The 16,364-nt window shown below is 37.5% G+C and overlaps 1 protein-coding gene across 1 annotated transcript in view; it reads right to left on the reverse strand.

The window, feature by feature from the left end:
• Positions 1-2,485: 2,485 nt before the first annotated feature.
• SELENOT (selenoprotein T) overlaps positions 2,486-16,364 on the reverse strand; it is a 33,268-nt gene continuing 19,389 nt past the window's right edge. Inside the window, exons 2-6 of the mRNA XM_082840021.1 lie at positions 16,146-16,256; positions 15,207-15,333; positions 13,094-13,181; positions 10,873-11,026; positions 2,486-10,319 (exon numbers count right to left, since the gene is read on the reverse strand). Coding sequence (XP_082696147.1) covers positions 10,902-11,026; positions 13,094-13,181; positions 15,207-15,333; positions 16,146-16,256 — 451 coding nt within the window. The 3' untranslated portion in view covers positions 2,486-10,319; positions 10,873-10,901. The remainder of the gene's footprint in view (positions 10,320-10,872; positions 11,027-13,093; positions 13,182-15,206; positions 15,334-16,145; positions 16,257-16,364) is intronic.

Here is a 16,364-nt window from a genome sequence, read left to right on the forward strand (position 1 = left end):
GGATAGAAAGCCCAGAGATAAGGTAAGGTGACCATATGTGTGTGGGTTTATCTTTCATAAAGGAGGCAAGAATATACAGTGGAGAAAAGACAGCCTCTTCAATAAGTGGTGCTGGGAAAACTGGACAGGTACATGTAAAAGTATGAAATTAGAACACTCCCTAACACCATACAGAAAAAGAAACTCAAAATGGATTAAAGACCTAAATGTAAGGCCAGACACTATAAAACTCTTAGAGAAAAACATAGGCAGAACACTCTATGACATAAATCACAGCAAGATCCTTTTTGACCCTTCTCCTAGGGAAATGGAAATAAAGTCAAAAATAAAGAAATGGGACCTAATGAAACTTCAAAGCTTTGGCACAGCAAAGGAAACCATAAACAAGACCAAAAGACAACCCTCAGAATGGGAGAAAATATTTACAAATGAAGCAACTGACAAAGGATTAATCTCCAAACTTTACAAGCAGCTCATGCAGCTCAATAACAAAAAAAACAAACAACCCAATCTAAAAATGGACAAAAGACCTAAAGAGACGTTTTTCCAAAGAAGATATACAGATTGCCAAGAAACACATGAACGAATGCTCAACATCATTAATCATTAGAAAAATGCAAATCAAAAGTACAATGAGATATCATCTCACACCAGTCAGAATGGCCATCATCAAAAAATCGACAAACAATAAATGCTGGAGAGAGTGTGGGGAAAAGGGAACACTCTTGCACTGTTGGTGGGAATATAAATTGATACAGCCACTATGGAGAACAGTATGGAGGTTCCTTAAAAAACTAAAAATAGAACTACCATACGACCCAGCAATCCCACTACTGGGCATATACCCAGAGAAAACCATAATTCAAAAACAGTCATGTCGGGCTTCCCTGGTGGCACAGTGGTTGAGAGTCTGCCTGCCGATGCAGGGGACACATGTTCGTGCCCCCGTCCGGGAAGATCCCACATGCTGCGGAGCGGCTGGGCCCGTGAGCCATGGCCGCTGAGCCTGCGCGTCCGGAGCCTGTGCTCCGCAACCGGAGAGGCCACAACAGTGAGAGGCCCGCTTACCGCAAAAAAAAAAAAAAAAAAGAGTCATATACCAAAATGTTCATTGCAGCTCTATTTACAATAGCCAGGACATGGAAGCAACCTAAGTGTCCATCAACAGATGAATGGATAAAGAAGATGTGGCACATATATACAATGGAATGTTACTCAGTCATAAAAAGAAACGAAATTGATTTATTTGTAGTGAGGTAGATAGACCTAGAGTCTGTCATACACAGTGAAGTAAGTCAGAAAGAGAAAAACAAATACCGTATGCTAACTCATATATATGGAATCTAAGAAAAAAAAGGTCATGAAGAACCTAGGGGTAATACGGGAATAAAGACAGACCTACTAGAGCATGGACTTGAGGATATGGGGAGGGGGCAGCGTAAGCTGGGACAAAGTGAGAGAGTGGCATGGACATATATACACTACCAAACGTAAAACAGATAGCTAGTGGGAAGCAGCCACATAGCACAGGGAGATCAGCTAGGTGGTTTGTTACCATCTAGAGGGGTGGGATAGGGAGGGTGGGAGGGAGGGAGATGCAAGAGGGAAGTGATATGGGAACATATGTATATGTATAACTGATTCACTTTGTTATAAAGCAGAAACTAACACACCATTGTAAAGCAATTATACCCCAATAAAGATGTTAAAAAAAAATAAAATAAAACCAAAAAAAAAAGAAAAAAGAAACACACCATTGTAAAGCAATTATACTCCAATAAAGATGTTTAAAAAAAAACCCACAATAATCACACTAATCCACTAGACACTTTAATTACAGTGAATTTCATGAGGGAGGTTCCTTAGTCAATAAGCAGAAAATAGATACAAAGAGATATTTAAATGATACCCAAGGGTTAAAAGTTAAATTGTAAACATGAGACTTTAGATTTAAGGAGGGTAATTCTAAGGGAATGTAAATTTTATCATGAACCCAAACCTTAAAGTAAAAGAAAACTCCCGAATATAAAGGGACTATGACCACAGAAGCTGACATTGATTTTTAATTGAATAAATCAGTGTGTGTGTGTGTGTGTTTGTGAGTGTGTGCACGCGCGCGAGGATTCCAGAATAATATTTTTGTTACAGCCTCTGCCTCCCCTCCACTCCAGCCCTCCATATCCTCTCTACAGCCAAATCACCTCAAAACCCAGATCTGATCCTACTACTCATCTGCACAAAAACCTTCCTTGGCTATCATCCACAGAATGCAGCCCAATTCCTCAGCTCTCAGTGCCCTCGATCATCTTTCCCCAACCTACCTTTCCAGCCTATTTCCCACCACATCACCCACCCCTCTTTCACCCACCCCCTCCCAGACACTTCTCCTCTATGGTCCTTCCCTTACAGGAATTATCACAAAGACCCTGTGCCTCTGTGCTCTTTTCCATCTCTAAAATGCTCTTTGTTCCTCTGTGCCTTCCCAACCTCCCTCCCCCATCTATCAAAAATTCTATATTTAAGGGCTTAGAGCCACTGCCCCACCCTCTGCTTCTGTAGCCCGCTTTGTTAGGCTTCTTTTACGAGGTGTTATTATGTTGTGCTGTGTTTAACTAAACTATAAGCTTGAATGCAGCAATTGTATTAGACGTCTTCACAACTGTTATCCTCCACATTACCTGGCACAAAGAAACCCCTCAAAACATGCAGGGCTTCCCTTGTGGCGCAGTGGTTAAGAATCACCTGCCAATGCAGGGCACACGGGTTCGAGCCCTGGTCCGGGAAGATCCCACATGCCGCAGAGCAACTAAGCCCGTGCACCACAACAACTGAGCCTGCACTCTAGAGCCCACGAGACACAACTGCTGGAGCCCATGTGCCACACCTACTGAAGCCCGCACCCCTGAGCCTGTGCTCTGCCACGAGAAGCCACTGCAATGAGAAGCCCACGCACTGCAAGGAAGAGTAGCCCCCACTCACCACAACTGGAGAAAGCCCACACACAGCAACGAAGACCCAACGCAGCCATAAATAAATAAATTTATATATATATATAAAAACATGCTTGTAAGAAGCTAAATGGAAACATTATTCTGAAGTTGGAATATTCCAAGAACACGACTGACTTTCAAGTTGTGGATCTGCTTGTCCCTCGGTACAGACTCCAAAGCTATTTTTCCCCCCTCAGTCAGCCTAAGGATAGGTGGAAGCCTGGAGAATTTAAACATAGGTTATTTTAATCGTTGGAAGCCACTGCTGGACTCTACCAGTCTGGAATGTTAATCATCTTTTACCATCCAACTCATTAATACAAATGTCTCAAGGGGAAAAAATATTCCTACACCAATGCCACTTTTTTTAAGTTATTTCAAAGTTGCTTCTGATCATGTAGCTTCACTTTCCCACACAAGAGTCAAGAGAATAGGAACTTCCCTAGGAAACACTGTGAAGTCTCTTCTTTATGTACCCTTCTGTGCTCTTCTCTGACCCACTACCAACCTCAAGCCCTCAAAGTTCTTCTCTCCTTTCCCTAATCAAAAACAGGATTTAATAAGAGCCATTTCTCTTTGTTGGCCTGTTACATTTGACGGTTCTTTCCCACAAAAATATGTCACCTTCAATTTAGCTTTTTATTTCATTACTGGAATGAAAGGCTTCCTCTGTTGAAGTAATTTGAAATTTAAATATGGAAAAACTACTCAGGGGGGCAAAGGAGACCCTGTGAAACCACATCAGGCCTCCTTAATAGCAAATCCTTTCAAGCCTGGCTAGAAAAGAGCCGCCCTCTCCCACCCCCGGAGGCTGATCAGTTTTTCCACCCTCCTTCCCCTCCAGGTCCCAGCTAAAGGTTATGTATGGTTCCCAGGCTCCATTCCAGGACCCTCTCTGCATGATGTGTTGGTCCACTGGTCTCTGTCTCTCAGTCTTTTTCTTCTCCTTTCCCACTACCCTCCTCCAACTCTCCTAACCCAGAGTTCTCAACAGCTGCCCTACTAACATTTTGGACCAGATTATCCTTTGTTGTAGCAAGCTGTCTTGGACACTGTGGGATGTTTCACAACATCTCTGGCTCTACCAGCTACATGCCAGGAGCAACACACCCTACACTCCCAGGAGTAACAGTCAAAAATGTCTCATCACCATGTACAGAATGGACTTGAGGACACGGGGAGTAAGAAGGGTAAACCGGGACGAAGTGAGAGAGTAACACTGACATATATACACTACCGAATGTGAAATAGCTAGCTAGTGGGAAGCAGCTGCATAGCACAGGGTGATCAGCTCGGTGCTTTGCGACCACCTAGAAGGGTAGGATAGGGAGGGTGGGAGGGGAGACACAAGAGGGAGGGGATATGGGGATATATGTATACGTATAGCTGAATCACTTTGTTATACAGCAGAAACTAACCCACCATTGTAAAGCAATTATACTCCAATAAAGATGTTTAAAAAATAATAATAAAGCAAATAAAACAGAGGCTTAAAAAAAAAGTCTCATCACCAGTGTCTAGAGGGTAAAACCCCCAGCTGCGAACCACTGCCTTAACCAAATCCATTCATTCATCCATCCATCCACTCATTCATAGGCAACATTTATAAAACCACCATTTTAGCCTTCCTCAAGACTTCCAGAGGCTTATGTTATCAGCATGTCTGTCGTTACTTTACTCTAGACAGTATTTAGTTTTTTGGTATTGTAACTCTATTTAACACTTCAAAACTCACAGTTATGCTTCTCACATTATCTTCCCACATGCATCTTCTGGATACAAATTTCCTGGAACACATCCTCTTCAGTTATTGTAATAAGTCCTAAGTGCAAAGCTTTAGTGCAGATTATATATAAACTTTATGTACATTTAAAGAAAATGGCTATAATGTAGATCACTCCATGTTTCCTAAGATGGTGTGTACAAACAAGCACACTCACACACCAACACCAAGAAAAATAAGCAATGGAGCAGGGATTACACAGTCTCAGGAGAAACGGTTTCCTGGAATATGAATTTTGCTTGAAGATTTAGGGAGTTATTAAAACAGAATTTTTATGTTAAAAGCAACATGAACAATTTGGAGCGAATTTCTTGCATGAATTTTAAAATAAGTATTTGGCAAAATTGTATTTTGTAAAGGATCACATCAAGCCGTAGTCCCAGGCAGACCTGTGCTTCAGCAAAAACGTTGAGAAGCCCTACTTTAGTGGAACTTGGCTTCTCTTCTTCTGGGGTACCCTGCACTGTGTCGCCTTTTATTTTCAGTTTAGTTGAAGTGAAAAATTCCACACCATAGCTAAAGTAAAAGTAAATAAACAGTTGTGAAGTGAAACTGAGATTAAATTTTTAAGTTTGCTTTGTTACTGGTCTCTTCTCTTCCCACCAGGAGTAATTTCTGACGAAGCTCTCTTTGCTTTTCTACTCCTTCCCCAAGCCCCACCAACAGTATAGGGTTTTGTTTTCCTTTCATTTTAGCATTGCCACAAGCTATAGAAATCAGGGCAAGATACTTAACTCCTAGTCTTTTCTTTAGAATTCTGAAGTAAATCTCAAAATCTTTTGTAACACCAAATTTCCATGGCTCTGAATAATATAGAATTTTACTAGCAGAATCACACTGATTAACTTACCTATTGTTTAAATACATTATATATTTTAATACCTTTAAAATAGTCTCATCATGAAAGCCTATGGACTATTAAAAGATGAAATGCAACCGCATTTTCTAATACATTAAAAAATATATATTTAGAAGGAAATGTCATCAGTACACTTCCCTGCAAACAGACCTGCTCTTAGCAACTCAAGAATAAACAAGAACAGTAATTGTCTTTTCCTCTAGTAAGAGTTGCTAGTACACAAAGTCATGAGTATAGCCAGTGGCCCCAGGGAGTACTGGTAGCAACCTGCCTGCCAGGTTCTAACACTTTACTAACCAAGCCAAGTGACCCAGTGCTGGCTCCTGATAATTCCCAGATAGCTAAGCACTTGGTCTCAGCAGCTTATAACCACAAAGCCATAAACTTGTCTTAAACAGTTATGATCCTGAATAGGAAGGAGGTTGGGTGGAGGGAGTAAAGTCAATAATTAGAGAAAAGGAAGAACTAACATGACAAAATTATTCGTGGATATCAAGTGAGAAACAGAATCCAAAGATACGAATGTAACCCCAAGTTACACCAAAGTGCTCTCTAGGACTTTATCAATGTTCTCATTCCTCTCCCATCCTCCCCAGCCCTCCACAATCCTCTCCCCAATTATGGTGGAGGCTCATGGAGAAATGAGGCCAACTTTACCTTGGATTTTTCAGTTAAGTGAAAGTAAATCCTTTACTTTTGGGGGGCTTAATTAAGTTCAAATTGGATTTCCCCAGTGATATAAAGAATTCTATTATGGTTGCTAAAATAAAACTAAAAGTATGCATTTTCCCTACTGAGAACAGTAAAAATTTAAATAATTTGTTTGACGTGAAAATCAAGATCAGTTGTCATTATAGAGATTAATGCAGGCATGTTGCCCACTTTGAGAAAACCTGGCAATTCAAATCAGTTATTTTATACTCAAAAATTTAACATTTCCTTTAAAAATACCCACTCCAAAAGTTTTAACATACTAACCCAACAAAGGATAACAAATATGTTGCACCGATACAACAGATTAATTGGGACAATTAAGTCCTCAATTTGTTTTCCTGGAAACAATCTCCCTCTCATCTCATTCTGTTTCTTCTTTTGGGTTCTCATTTTACTGAGTTTCTTGTTGTTAAGTCATTCCATAAATGTGAAGCAAATATGCAAAATTTTCTTCTGTTCCACGACCTGTATTTCCTTCCAGAGTGTCCTGGGTCTTTTGCACTCTGACCTGCGATGGTGCAGTGCTCCTCAGTGTGGACCTCAAACTGACAGCATCAGCATTATCTGGAAGCTGGGCTAAAGTGCAAATTATATGGACCCCTCTCAGACCAAATGAATCAGAATCTCTAGGGATGGGATCCAGTAATTTATCCTAATGATTTGTAGGCACACTAAACTTTTAAAACCACTACTGTTACACGTTTGCCTAGATATCATGTTGTTTCTTTTTATTTTGCTCATGCTTAACAAAGGCAACAGAAGACATTCTACAAGCCTTGACAAAGAATGGGTGACTTAACACTCTTCCCACTGTACATGAGACCAATTTCAATTTTTCTTCAAGATACAGTTCAGATCTGGGTCTGCTTCTATTTGCTTTTTTAAGCCTAGGGAAAAGGAGCCTGGGACTGTGAGGGAAAAGGCTCAGCTGGATTTAAGAAAAGTATCTGAACTTTTGCTTTCTCTTCTGAGATTGTTAAACTGTCTATATCAGTCAAGAGAAGTCCTCATCTTATTTCTATCCAGATTTTGGGATGCTAGTATGACTTTTCTCAGGGATTCTGGAGGTTGGGGGTAAAGAAGATCAATAATGTAAACTGCTCGTCTTTGTTCCACCCCAGCACAGAACACACCACAGAACTGTTGAAATTTCAGGTAACAATGAAGCACACGAAACTGGACCATAAGGCTCAAGAAGTAGTTTAAGGTCCCAGAGTGGTAATACTGGGAGTGCCAGACTGGGAGAGGGAGAGGGGGGTGTAGCACTGGTTGGGTTAAGAAACCATTAGAAAACATTACTTGATGACAACAATTTTTACAACATAAAATTTCCTAAATACAGTTATCATATCAAGTGCTCTAGCACAGATTCAGTTCCAGAAAGGAGGGGTTCCTTTCATATCAGCTTAATAAAAGTTTATTTTCACAATGCTTTAAAGTCCCCAGACTCTACAATTCCTGTTTCTCTCAAAAAAGATTTTTTAAAGTCTTAGTATGAAATATTAAATCATGCTTTAAAATTCTGTAAGCTATTTTTCATCTAAATTAGTTAAAATCATGACAATAAAATGCCAACCAATCAAGGTCCCCAGCTAATAACATTCAAAATAAGAATCATCATTAGGATCCTGTTATGTTTTGATAGTGGTAAAGGGTGATCAACTGCTGCCATTGATCTTAGTGCCGTTAAGTTAATAACGCATTTATGTTCTGAAAGCATATGTGTCTTGCACATTTTGATGCTGAGGTATAAAGCCATGTTTTGCCAACATTTTTAAATTAATCTAACATGTAATCTCTTCCACAATAGCAACTATGGTAAAAACCCCAATAACAGTAGCCAACCTGCTGTCATGTTCTATGGTCTTACAATTAAGAGTACATAAACATTTATAAACTACACAACCACACCAATTTGTAAGCAACTATCTAATAAATTTTGAAATGTTAGGAATATAATAAAGCCACATTCTAAATAGCTTTCTAACTTTCCGTTTTTTCATGTTTTTTTTACATTCACACTTCCCACTAATTTTTTCACTAGACTACATTAAATCTTAGATTTAAATATGGCCAAACATAAAATAATATTGAAATGGGTGTGAACAAAACAGTTGAGTTTTATCAATGACCTAGCCACTTAAAGCTATTCTCCAAAGGATAAGTTATTCACCCAAGGCAAACATGGAAAAAATTAGAATTAAATCTTAAATTCTTCATGGTTGGCCTGTCAGATACATGGGAATATCCAAGACAAGTTTGGAAGGTCTAAATGTCAAAAGGTTAACTGTCACTGGTGGAATGTCTGTCACTGAAGAAAGACCCTACACACACTCAGCAGTGTGTTCAACTTGCAGAAGGAAGTTTGGGCTGGTACAAATCAAGTTAACAAAGTTTTAAGCCCTAGTCAAAGATAACAAAATGTTATTACACCTGAATAACAATCTCTAAGTAACCTCTAGCTTAAATTGTATAGACTCTTGCTACTGTACGATCTTAGGTGAACAGTTCTGCAGCCTTAATTAAAAGGATAAGGCATTTAATCAATTTTCTGCAGTGAATTATTAGGCTAACTTCTTTTCAGCTAGAGACTACAGTATGTTCCACCTTGAGGCTGTCACAATCATGATAATTACCAGACATGCATTTCAACAAATATTCACTGACAAATGAAGTATAAGATTGTGCTAAGTGTTTGGTGGACTCAATATTGAATTATCTCATTATTTTTCCATAAATCCCTTTACTTCCACTAACAAATCTAGACCTACCACTTTTATTCCTACAGGGAAGATGAAGTATGTTACGACTGTTGCTATATGACTATTTTTCTACATTATGGTCCTATTTCTGCTAAATTACTCTTATAGTCTTTATCAATTTAAGCTTTAAAAAAAAACTACCCTTTAGAACTCTGGAAAGATATTAAATTCACTGAATAAAAAACCTTTCAATTTTGTCCCTCAAATATAATAAAATTCTGATCTGATGTTAGACAAGTTAAATTATTAGACAAGTGATCTCCATTTACCTAATATTAATGTTGTAAAGAGGTTCAACTAACCTTTCTTTAGTGAGGCAAGTTTCAATTATCCTAAAAATGGTAAATGACCTATTATTTGTGTGTGAATCTAAAGTGTGTCCCATAGGAAATTCTCTGTGAGTCAAAAACAAAACTTTGCAGACAACTGTTAAATATAATGTTAATAGGTACGCTGGGCAATAAACTCAAGCTTTTTATTTAACTTACATCTGCTTAGTTTTTTATTGAGTTAAGTATAAAGGCCCAGTTAATCAACTCATTAAATTGGTCAAGGCAGGACACTTGAACTACATTAACAGGATTTAAAAAGTGGTTGGTCTTTTAGTAGTTCTCTGGTAATCACACACGCACACACACACATACACAAATTGGTAGAGTACTCTGGATATAGGATTTCCCCCCAATAATCTTATATAATGTGCTGTTCACAATCCGCAGTATTTTGAAAACTATATAAATTGGACATGACCAAATTACAGATGTCTGATAAACTCTTATAAAGTATTTGGGAACTACAGCTCTAGTCCCAAAAGGATCAATTTTAAACTATAAAAAAGGAAAATTCATATAAAATCACAACAGACTTAACAGACATCTTTGAAAAAAAAATCAAATTGCAACTCAATTTTCTACTTTTTCAAATATGACCGAGAAAAAAGAAGTGCAAGTAGTAATGTCTGCATTTTTTTAAAAAACTATTAACCGAGTGGACTTGGGGAAGAAAAAAAAAAACTATACAGTATTATTGCACTCCACGAATGTGCAGAATTCCAAAATGTGCCAGCACTGAAAAACTGCCTTGCATTGAGGTTTTCCAAGAGGTACAACGAGCCTGCCAAGAAAGCATCTGGTCTGTACTAACAGCTTGCTGTCTTCAGTACAGGCCTTCATAATGTCAGTCACGCTGCTCTTGCAAAAATCCCTTAATGTCTGAAAGACACACAGAAAAAATATTGTTTCAAAATTCACTCTTGTAAAATCCACTCATTGATCAGAAAAGAACTGAGAACATCTCTGTTAAACAAAATTAACTAACTTTCACCTCTCTATGTTCACCCACATTTGCTTATAAATTTTCTATCTTGAGCATGTGAAAAGAATTTGCATAGTTTTAGGAACTAGTTATTCGAAGGTATGGGGAGAGTATATATGTACAATATATGTACAGTATATGAATTCTGGCCATTAGAAGTTCACAAGTCAAAAAAATGATGTTACAGGCCCAATTATTAAGCCTCAAACATAAAATTAATAGTACAACCTTACTTTATTTTAGCAGATCCAAACTCTCTTGGTCATTTATAAATTTTAATGAAGAAGACAACCATCTGTTAAACCTTAAGTTGGAAGCTCAATTGACAATATATGCAATATTTATTATTATATATATCTATATCTATTATGCTAATATATGAAATATCTTGCTGATTCATTACAATTAACTGATACCTATACATAGTTACTGTATTTTTAAACTACTTACAGAAGAGTTTTCAGTGCTGATAGGTGGGGCTATGATCGATGGTGTGGGATTGAATCCATATGCACATTGAGCTTCATTTCATTGTCAAGAATTTGAACAAGCTGTTGCATGGATGGAAGGTGACCAGATTCCAGCTTAGACCACACAGGTACATCTATAAAAATAAATGGTACCACCCCTTCCACATTAAAGATGATTCTATAATAGACATTCATTCTATAAACATGTATTGTCTATGCACACAGCTGGAGATAGAATTCAGCTTCTTGCTTTCATGGAGTTTACATTCTAGTAGGGGAAATATAAAAAGAACTATATAAATAGCTACAAAATCACATTTGTACACTAAAAATCAAAACTAGAAGATGCTATGAGAGGGACATATGAGAGGCTGGGAAGGAGCTTTTGTACTTACTATCATTAAAAGAGAGAAATTATTAAAATTGGGAGATATTATTAAACGTGAAAGCTGAAATATAGAAGAGTGGTACAAGGGAGGCTGGAAAGGTTGGCAGGGATTAGATCAGGGATCAAGAAACTATAAAGTAAGCATTTTCAGCTCAAGAAGATGTATAGTCTGTCCCAGCTACTTAACATTCATTGTAGCCTGAAAGCAGATAAATGAATGGGCATGGCTGTGTTCCAATAAAACTTTATTTACCAAGCAGGTAGCAGAGGACATGGTCCACAGGGCTATGGTTTGCCCATGCCCAGGCTACATCATTCAGGGCCTTTTGTCCATGTTAAATGTTCTGGTCTTTATCTTGAGAACAAAATAAAGCCATTTAATAAACTTGAGGGAGTGAAGCAACAAGATGAAATGTGCATTAAAAACATTTTCTTTTCAATGACTCAAGTGTTGGAGCAGATGTCAGCACATTTTTCTGTAAGAAGCCAAACAGCATATATTTTAGGCTTTACATACCAAGAGGCAAAATCAAGGATACCATATAGGTGCTTATAAAACCAGGGAGATATCTTTCCAAAAATTTTTCAATGATGAAATCAAAACTCCAGGTATGAATACTGAAGTCTGAATGTCATATAATTTCCACATCACAAAGTATTTTTAATTTTTTTAGCCATTAAAAAATATGAGGGAATTCCCTGGCGGTCCAGTGGTTAGGACTTGGTGCTTTCACTGCTGGAGCCCAGGTTCAATCCCTGATCGGGGAACTAAGATCAAGAAAGCTGCGTGGCTTGGCCAAAAAAAAAAGTAAGAGCCACCAAGCAAGATGGATGTACCTAGAGATTATCGTACTAAGTGAAGTAAGCCAGACAGAGAAAGACAAATATCATATGATATCGCTTATATGTGGAATCTTAAAAAATAAAGACACAAATGAACTTATTTCCAAAACAGAAAGAGACTCACAGACACCGAAAACAAACTTATGGTTACCAAAGGGGAAAGGGGGGTGGGAAGAATAAATTAGGAGGCTGGGATTAACATATACATACCGCTTTCTATAAAATAAATAACCAACAAGGACCTACTATATACAGCACAGGGAACTATACTCAATATTATGTAAAAACCTATAAGGGAAAAGAACCTGAAAAGAATCTGAATCACTGTGCTGTATACCTGAAACCTACATGACATTATAAATAAACTATACCTGAATAAAAAAAATTTTAATATAAAGAAATTTTAAAATTGTAAAGCCACTGTTAGCTCATAGGCCATATTTGCCAACCTCTGGTTTAGAGAATATGTTAGAGGATAGCAAGATAATTGTGGCTTGGATTAGGGTGGTTAGCAATGAAGATAAATAGAAGATTTTTGAAAACTGTAAAAAGTAGAATTGAGAAAAATTGGTAATCCATTAGATATGGAGAGTAAGGGAGAAATCTAGGATGTTATCCTAGGTTTCTGACATGGGCAACTGGGTAGAATGATAATGGTGCCCTTAAATAAGCGAGAAATGTCAGGGAAGGAGCAAACTGGAGTATAAAACAATTGCAGGAAGCTGAGGTAATCAACAGTTTGGGAGTAGGTAATGTTCAGGATTCCTGGCTATAACACCTAGAAGAGAGGTCTAGAGTTCTCCAGAGCTATACATTTAAGGGTCATCATATAGATGTTATTCTAAAGCCATGGGAGTAGGTGAGGACCATGTAAAGAGATAATTTAGCATATTATGAAAAATGGAAAAGCCTGATGCTTATTATCAATCATTTAACATTTATCACAGAATGCAAACTATTCAGAACCTACCATTCAAAGTTATCTCAAATGCACCTGTTGACATACACTGGTTCTCAATCATGTTGCTCAAGAAAAAGACCATCATACATGCATAGACCTAAAAGAAAATACAATTAAGTACAATAGGTAAACTCACTTTCAAATCAAAACAACATCACAAATTAAGTAAGCTTTTAAATAGTCTCATTTTTATTTGGAAATTGCTCTTTTTAAATCTACTTTAAGTTTCTATACAAATTATTACTGCTACTCCATATATTCAGATAGTGTACACAGAAAATTGCAACATTAATTCACAGCTCTATACATTCTGAAGAAATTACGTTATTCCTAATGTAAAGGTAAAATTTCTAGAAATCTCACAATAGCCTTAATAAGTTAAACAAAAGAATACCAGCATAAGAAGGGTTCATTTTAGAATTTTTATAATATAATGTATGAACTCACAAGAGACTAGTGATGCAACTAGTCAGCAACTCCCTGTATTCCGTGTTCCAAACAAATCATTTTAAGTCAAACTAAAAAAAAGTTGGTTAGAAAGCACTAGCATATTAAGTTACATTCATTCACCTTTTGAAGGCAAATCTATACTGTCCCAAAAGATCAGAGGCTCCTGTTGAACAGAAAAGTTTCAATTTAACAAAATCACCTAAAAGCAGGATGTAGTGAGGATGTCAATTCACAGCCAGCTGTTTCAGAAAAATAAATCAAAATGCCTATAGCAGATGAGAAGGAGATTTCCCCTAACCCCACTTGAGCTAGGTGGGCTTTGATTTCACAGAAGTTATCCTAGCATTTGGGCACAAAGTCTACTTTCATGAGAACAATACACAAGTTAAGTGTCACGAAAGCTACAGCCTTCAAGTATCCTCTTCCACAGTAGACTGACAATGTTATAAGCCTAAAGAAGTAAAATGCACTAAAGACAATTTAGAATCAACAGAATGAACAAATATAGCACAAAACATTATCAGTAAGTACTTAATTTCTAATTCTTAATCCTATGTAAATCAATATTTTGTTAATAACACAGTAGAGACACATCTGAATTAGAGGTAGCACCTGAGGATGTTTATGTTAAGAAGCCTTGCTGCGACTGGAAATAAGTGATTCCCTAAGAAGTAGAGCTATGTTAGGAGTTGGCTACAGGTAGTCTCAGCCTAGAACTGAAGGATAAAACCAGAGGACTCCAAAAGAGAATACTTATTAGAAGGAAACCTAAGTAATCTCATTCAAGGGAGAAATTATTCCCATTTCTCACAGCAGAAAGGTACACCCTCCAGAAAAGATGGTTTTAAGTAAAACAGATGAGAGATCTGGAAAGAGTATATGATGCAGCAAGACCCTACCAAAGAATAAAATAAACAGCACAAGATTCTTATGTATATTTATATTGATTGTTTCAGGTAATCTGCTTTAGGTTACCCATGAACAGAAAAGTCAAAGAACAAATAATAAAAACAGAGAATTTTGATAAGAATAAATTGGTGGAAATCCCATTTTTAACATGAATAAACCTATTAATACCCATATTAGTTGGTATAAAAGGCCTACATTATGTATATATTATGTTTTGCTGTATGATTTGGCCCAACTTATATAATCAAAATCAAAATCAGGTATTAAATTATTTTGTGCCCAGGTTCTACTAAAGTAACACCTCTCTGTCCTTCAAATAATAAAAAGGGGGCTTCCCTGGTGGCCCAGTGGTTGGGAGTCCGCCTGCCGATGCAGGGGACATGGGTTCGTGCCCCGGTCCGGGAGGATCCCACATGCCGCGGAGCGGCTGGGCCCGTGAGCCATGGCTGCTGAGCCTGCGCGTCCGGAGCCTGTGCTCCGCAACGGGAGAGGCCACAACAGTGAGAGGCCCGCATATCACAAAAAAAAAAAAAAATAATAATAATAATAATAAAAAGGTAAGACCTAATCATTCTTAATGTATAAATATGGAGACTAAGGCTAAAGGAGGTTAAGTGCTTTGCCCAGAAATAAAAAGTGGTTTAAGTTGAAATAGCAAAAAGTACTTAAAAAAAAAAAAAGAAAGAAAGAAAAAGAAGAATCCATTAAAATATCTCACTGACAACTGAGAACCTACAGCTACCAAAGCTATTACATTACATACCTTGTTTTCTTGGCCCCACTGCCAGATGCTAGGCGCTTGCATGCCAAAGAAAGCAAAAGGATCCTTGCCAACAATTATTAAGCCTATTAACACTAGCTTGAAGACTGACAGGAAAGATGCTATGTGTCTATTAAAAGAAAAGAAGGAAATTCATCAGAAGCTGCAATTTCTCATCTACTTCAAAATTTCTTTAACTCAAGTCTATGTGTATACACATTTTCTAAACACCAAATCTAAAAATTGCCAATTATACTAGGAAAAAACTAGTAACTAAATTTTATTGTGCAGTTTTAAAACAAAAATGTTTAACATCTTTTGAATCAATCAAAAATTTATAAAACTACAGAGCACTGGCCTTTAAAAATACTATTTTAACAGTACAGAATTTTGTGCCACTGACTTTCTATAAAAATGTAGGAGTTCTTGGGCTTCCCTGGTGGCGCAGTGGTTGAGAGTCTGCCTGCCGATGCAGGGGACACGGGTTCGTACCCCGGTCCGGGAAGATCCCACATGCCGCGGAGCAGCTGGGCCCGTGAGCCATGGCCATTGAGCCTGCGCGTCCGGAGCCTGTGCTCTGCAACGGGAGAGGCCACAACAGCGAGAGGCCCACATACCGCAAAAAAAAAAAAAAAAAAAAAAAAAAAAAAAATTGTAGGAGTTCTTGATCTACAGCCACAATAAAAATTACATAAGAAAACACATCTTTAGAAGGGTTGCCATCTCTGAAATGATCTTCCTCTAGTCCTTGTTACAGAAAAATTCTTCCATATTTGGATCAAATAAACTTGCCATTTATAAAACTGTTCTCTGTAAATTATAACCAACTAAGAAATTATAATAACCAAGGAAAGTTAATTGAACCAATTCACAAAAGTTTATTTACAAATGTGAAAGAATTCACTTAAAAAACTCGGTTATAAACTACAGAAATTTACTTACCTATATATTGGTTGAGGGAGGTAATTCTCTCCTTCAATGCGGATGTCCGGGTACCGCTGGCTAATAACCCGCATGTACTCCTCAAACACCCGCCTATAACCTCAGGAAACACTGCAGAAAAATGAAAGTGCTTCCAATTAAATCGTTTAGAATATGACTAGATTTATTTTGTAGTTATACAAAGCCTAAAAATTATTACCAAGATTAAAAATGTTTCTC

This window comes from Leucopleurus acutus (assembly GCF_964270905.1).
Source record: "Leucopleurus acutus genome assembly, chromosome: 5".
NCBI classification, from domain to species: domain Eukaryota; kingdom Metazoa; phylum Chordata; class Mammalia; order Artiodactyla; family Delphinidae; genus Leucopleurus; species Leucopleurus acutus.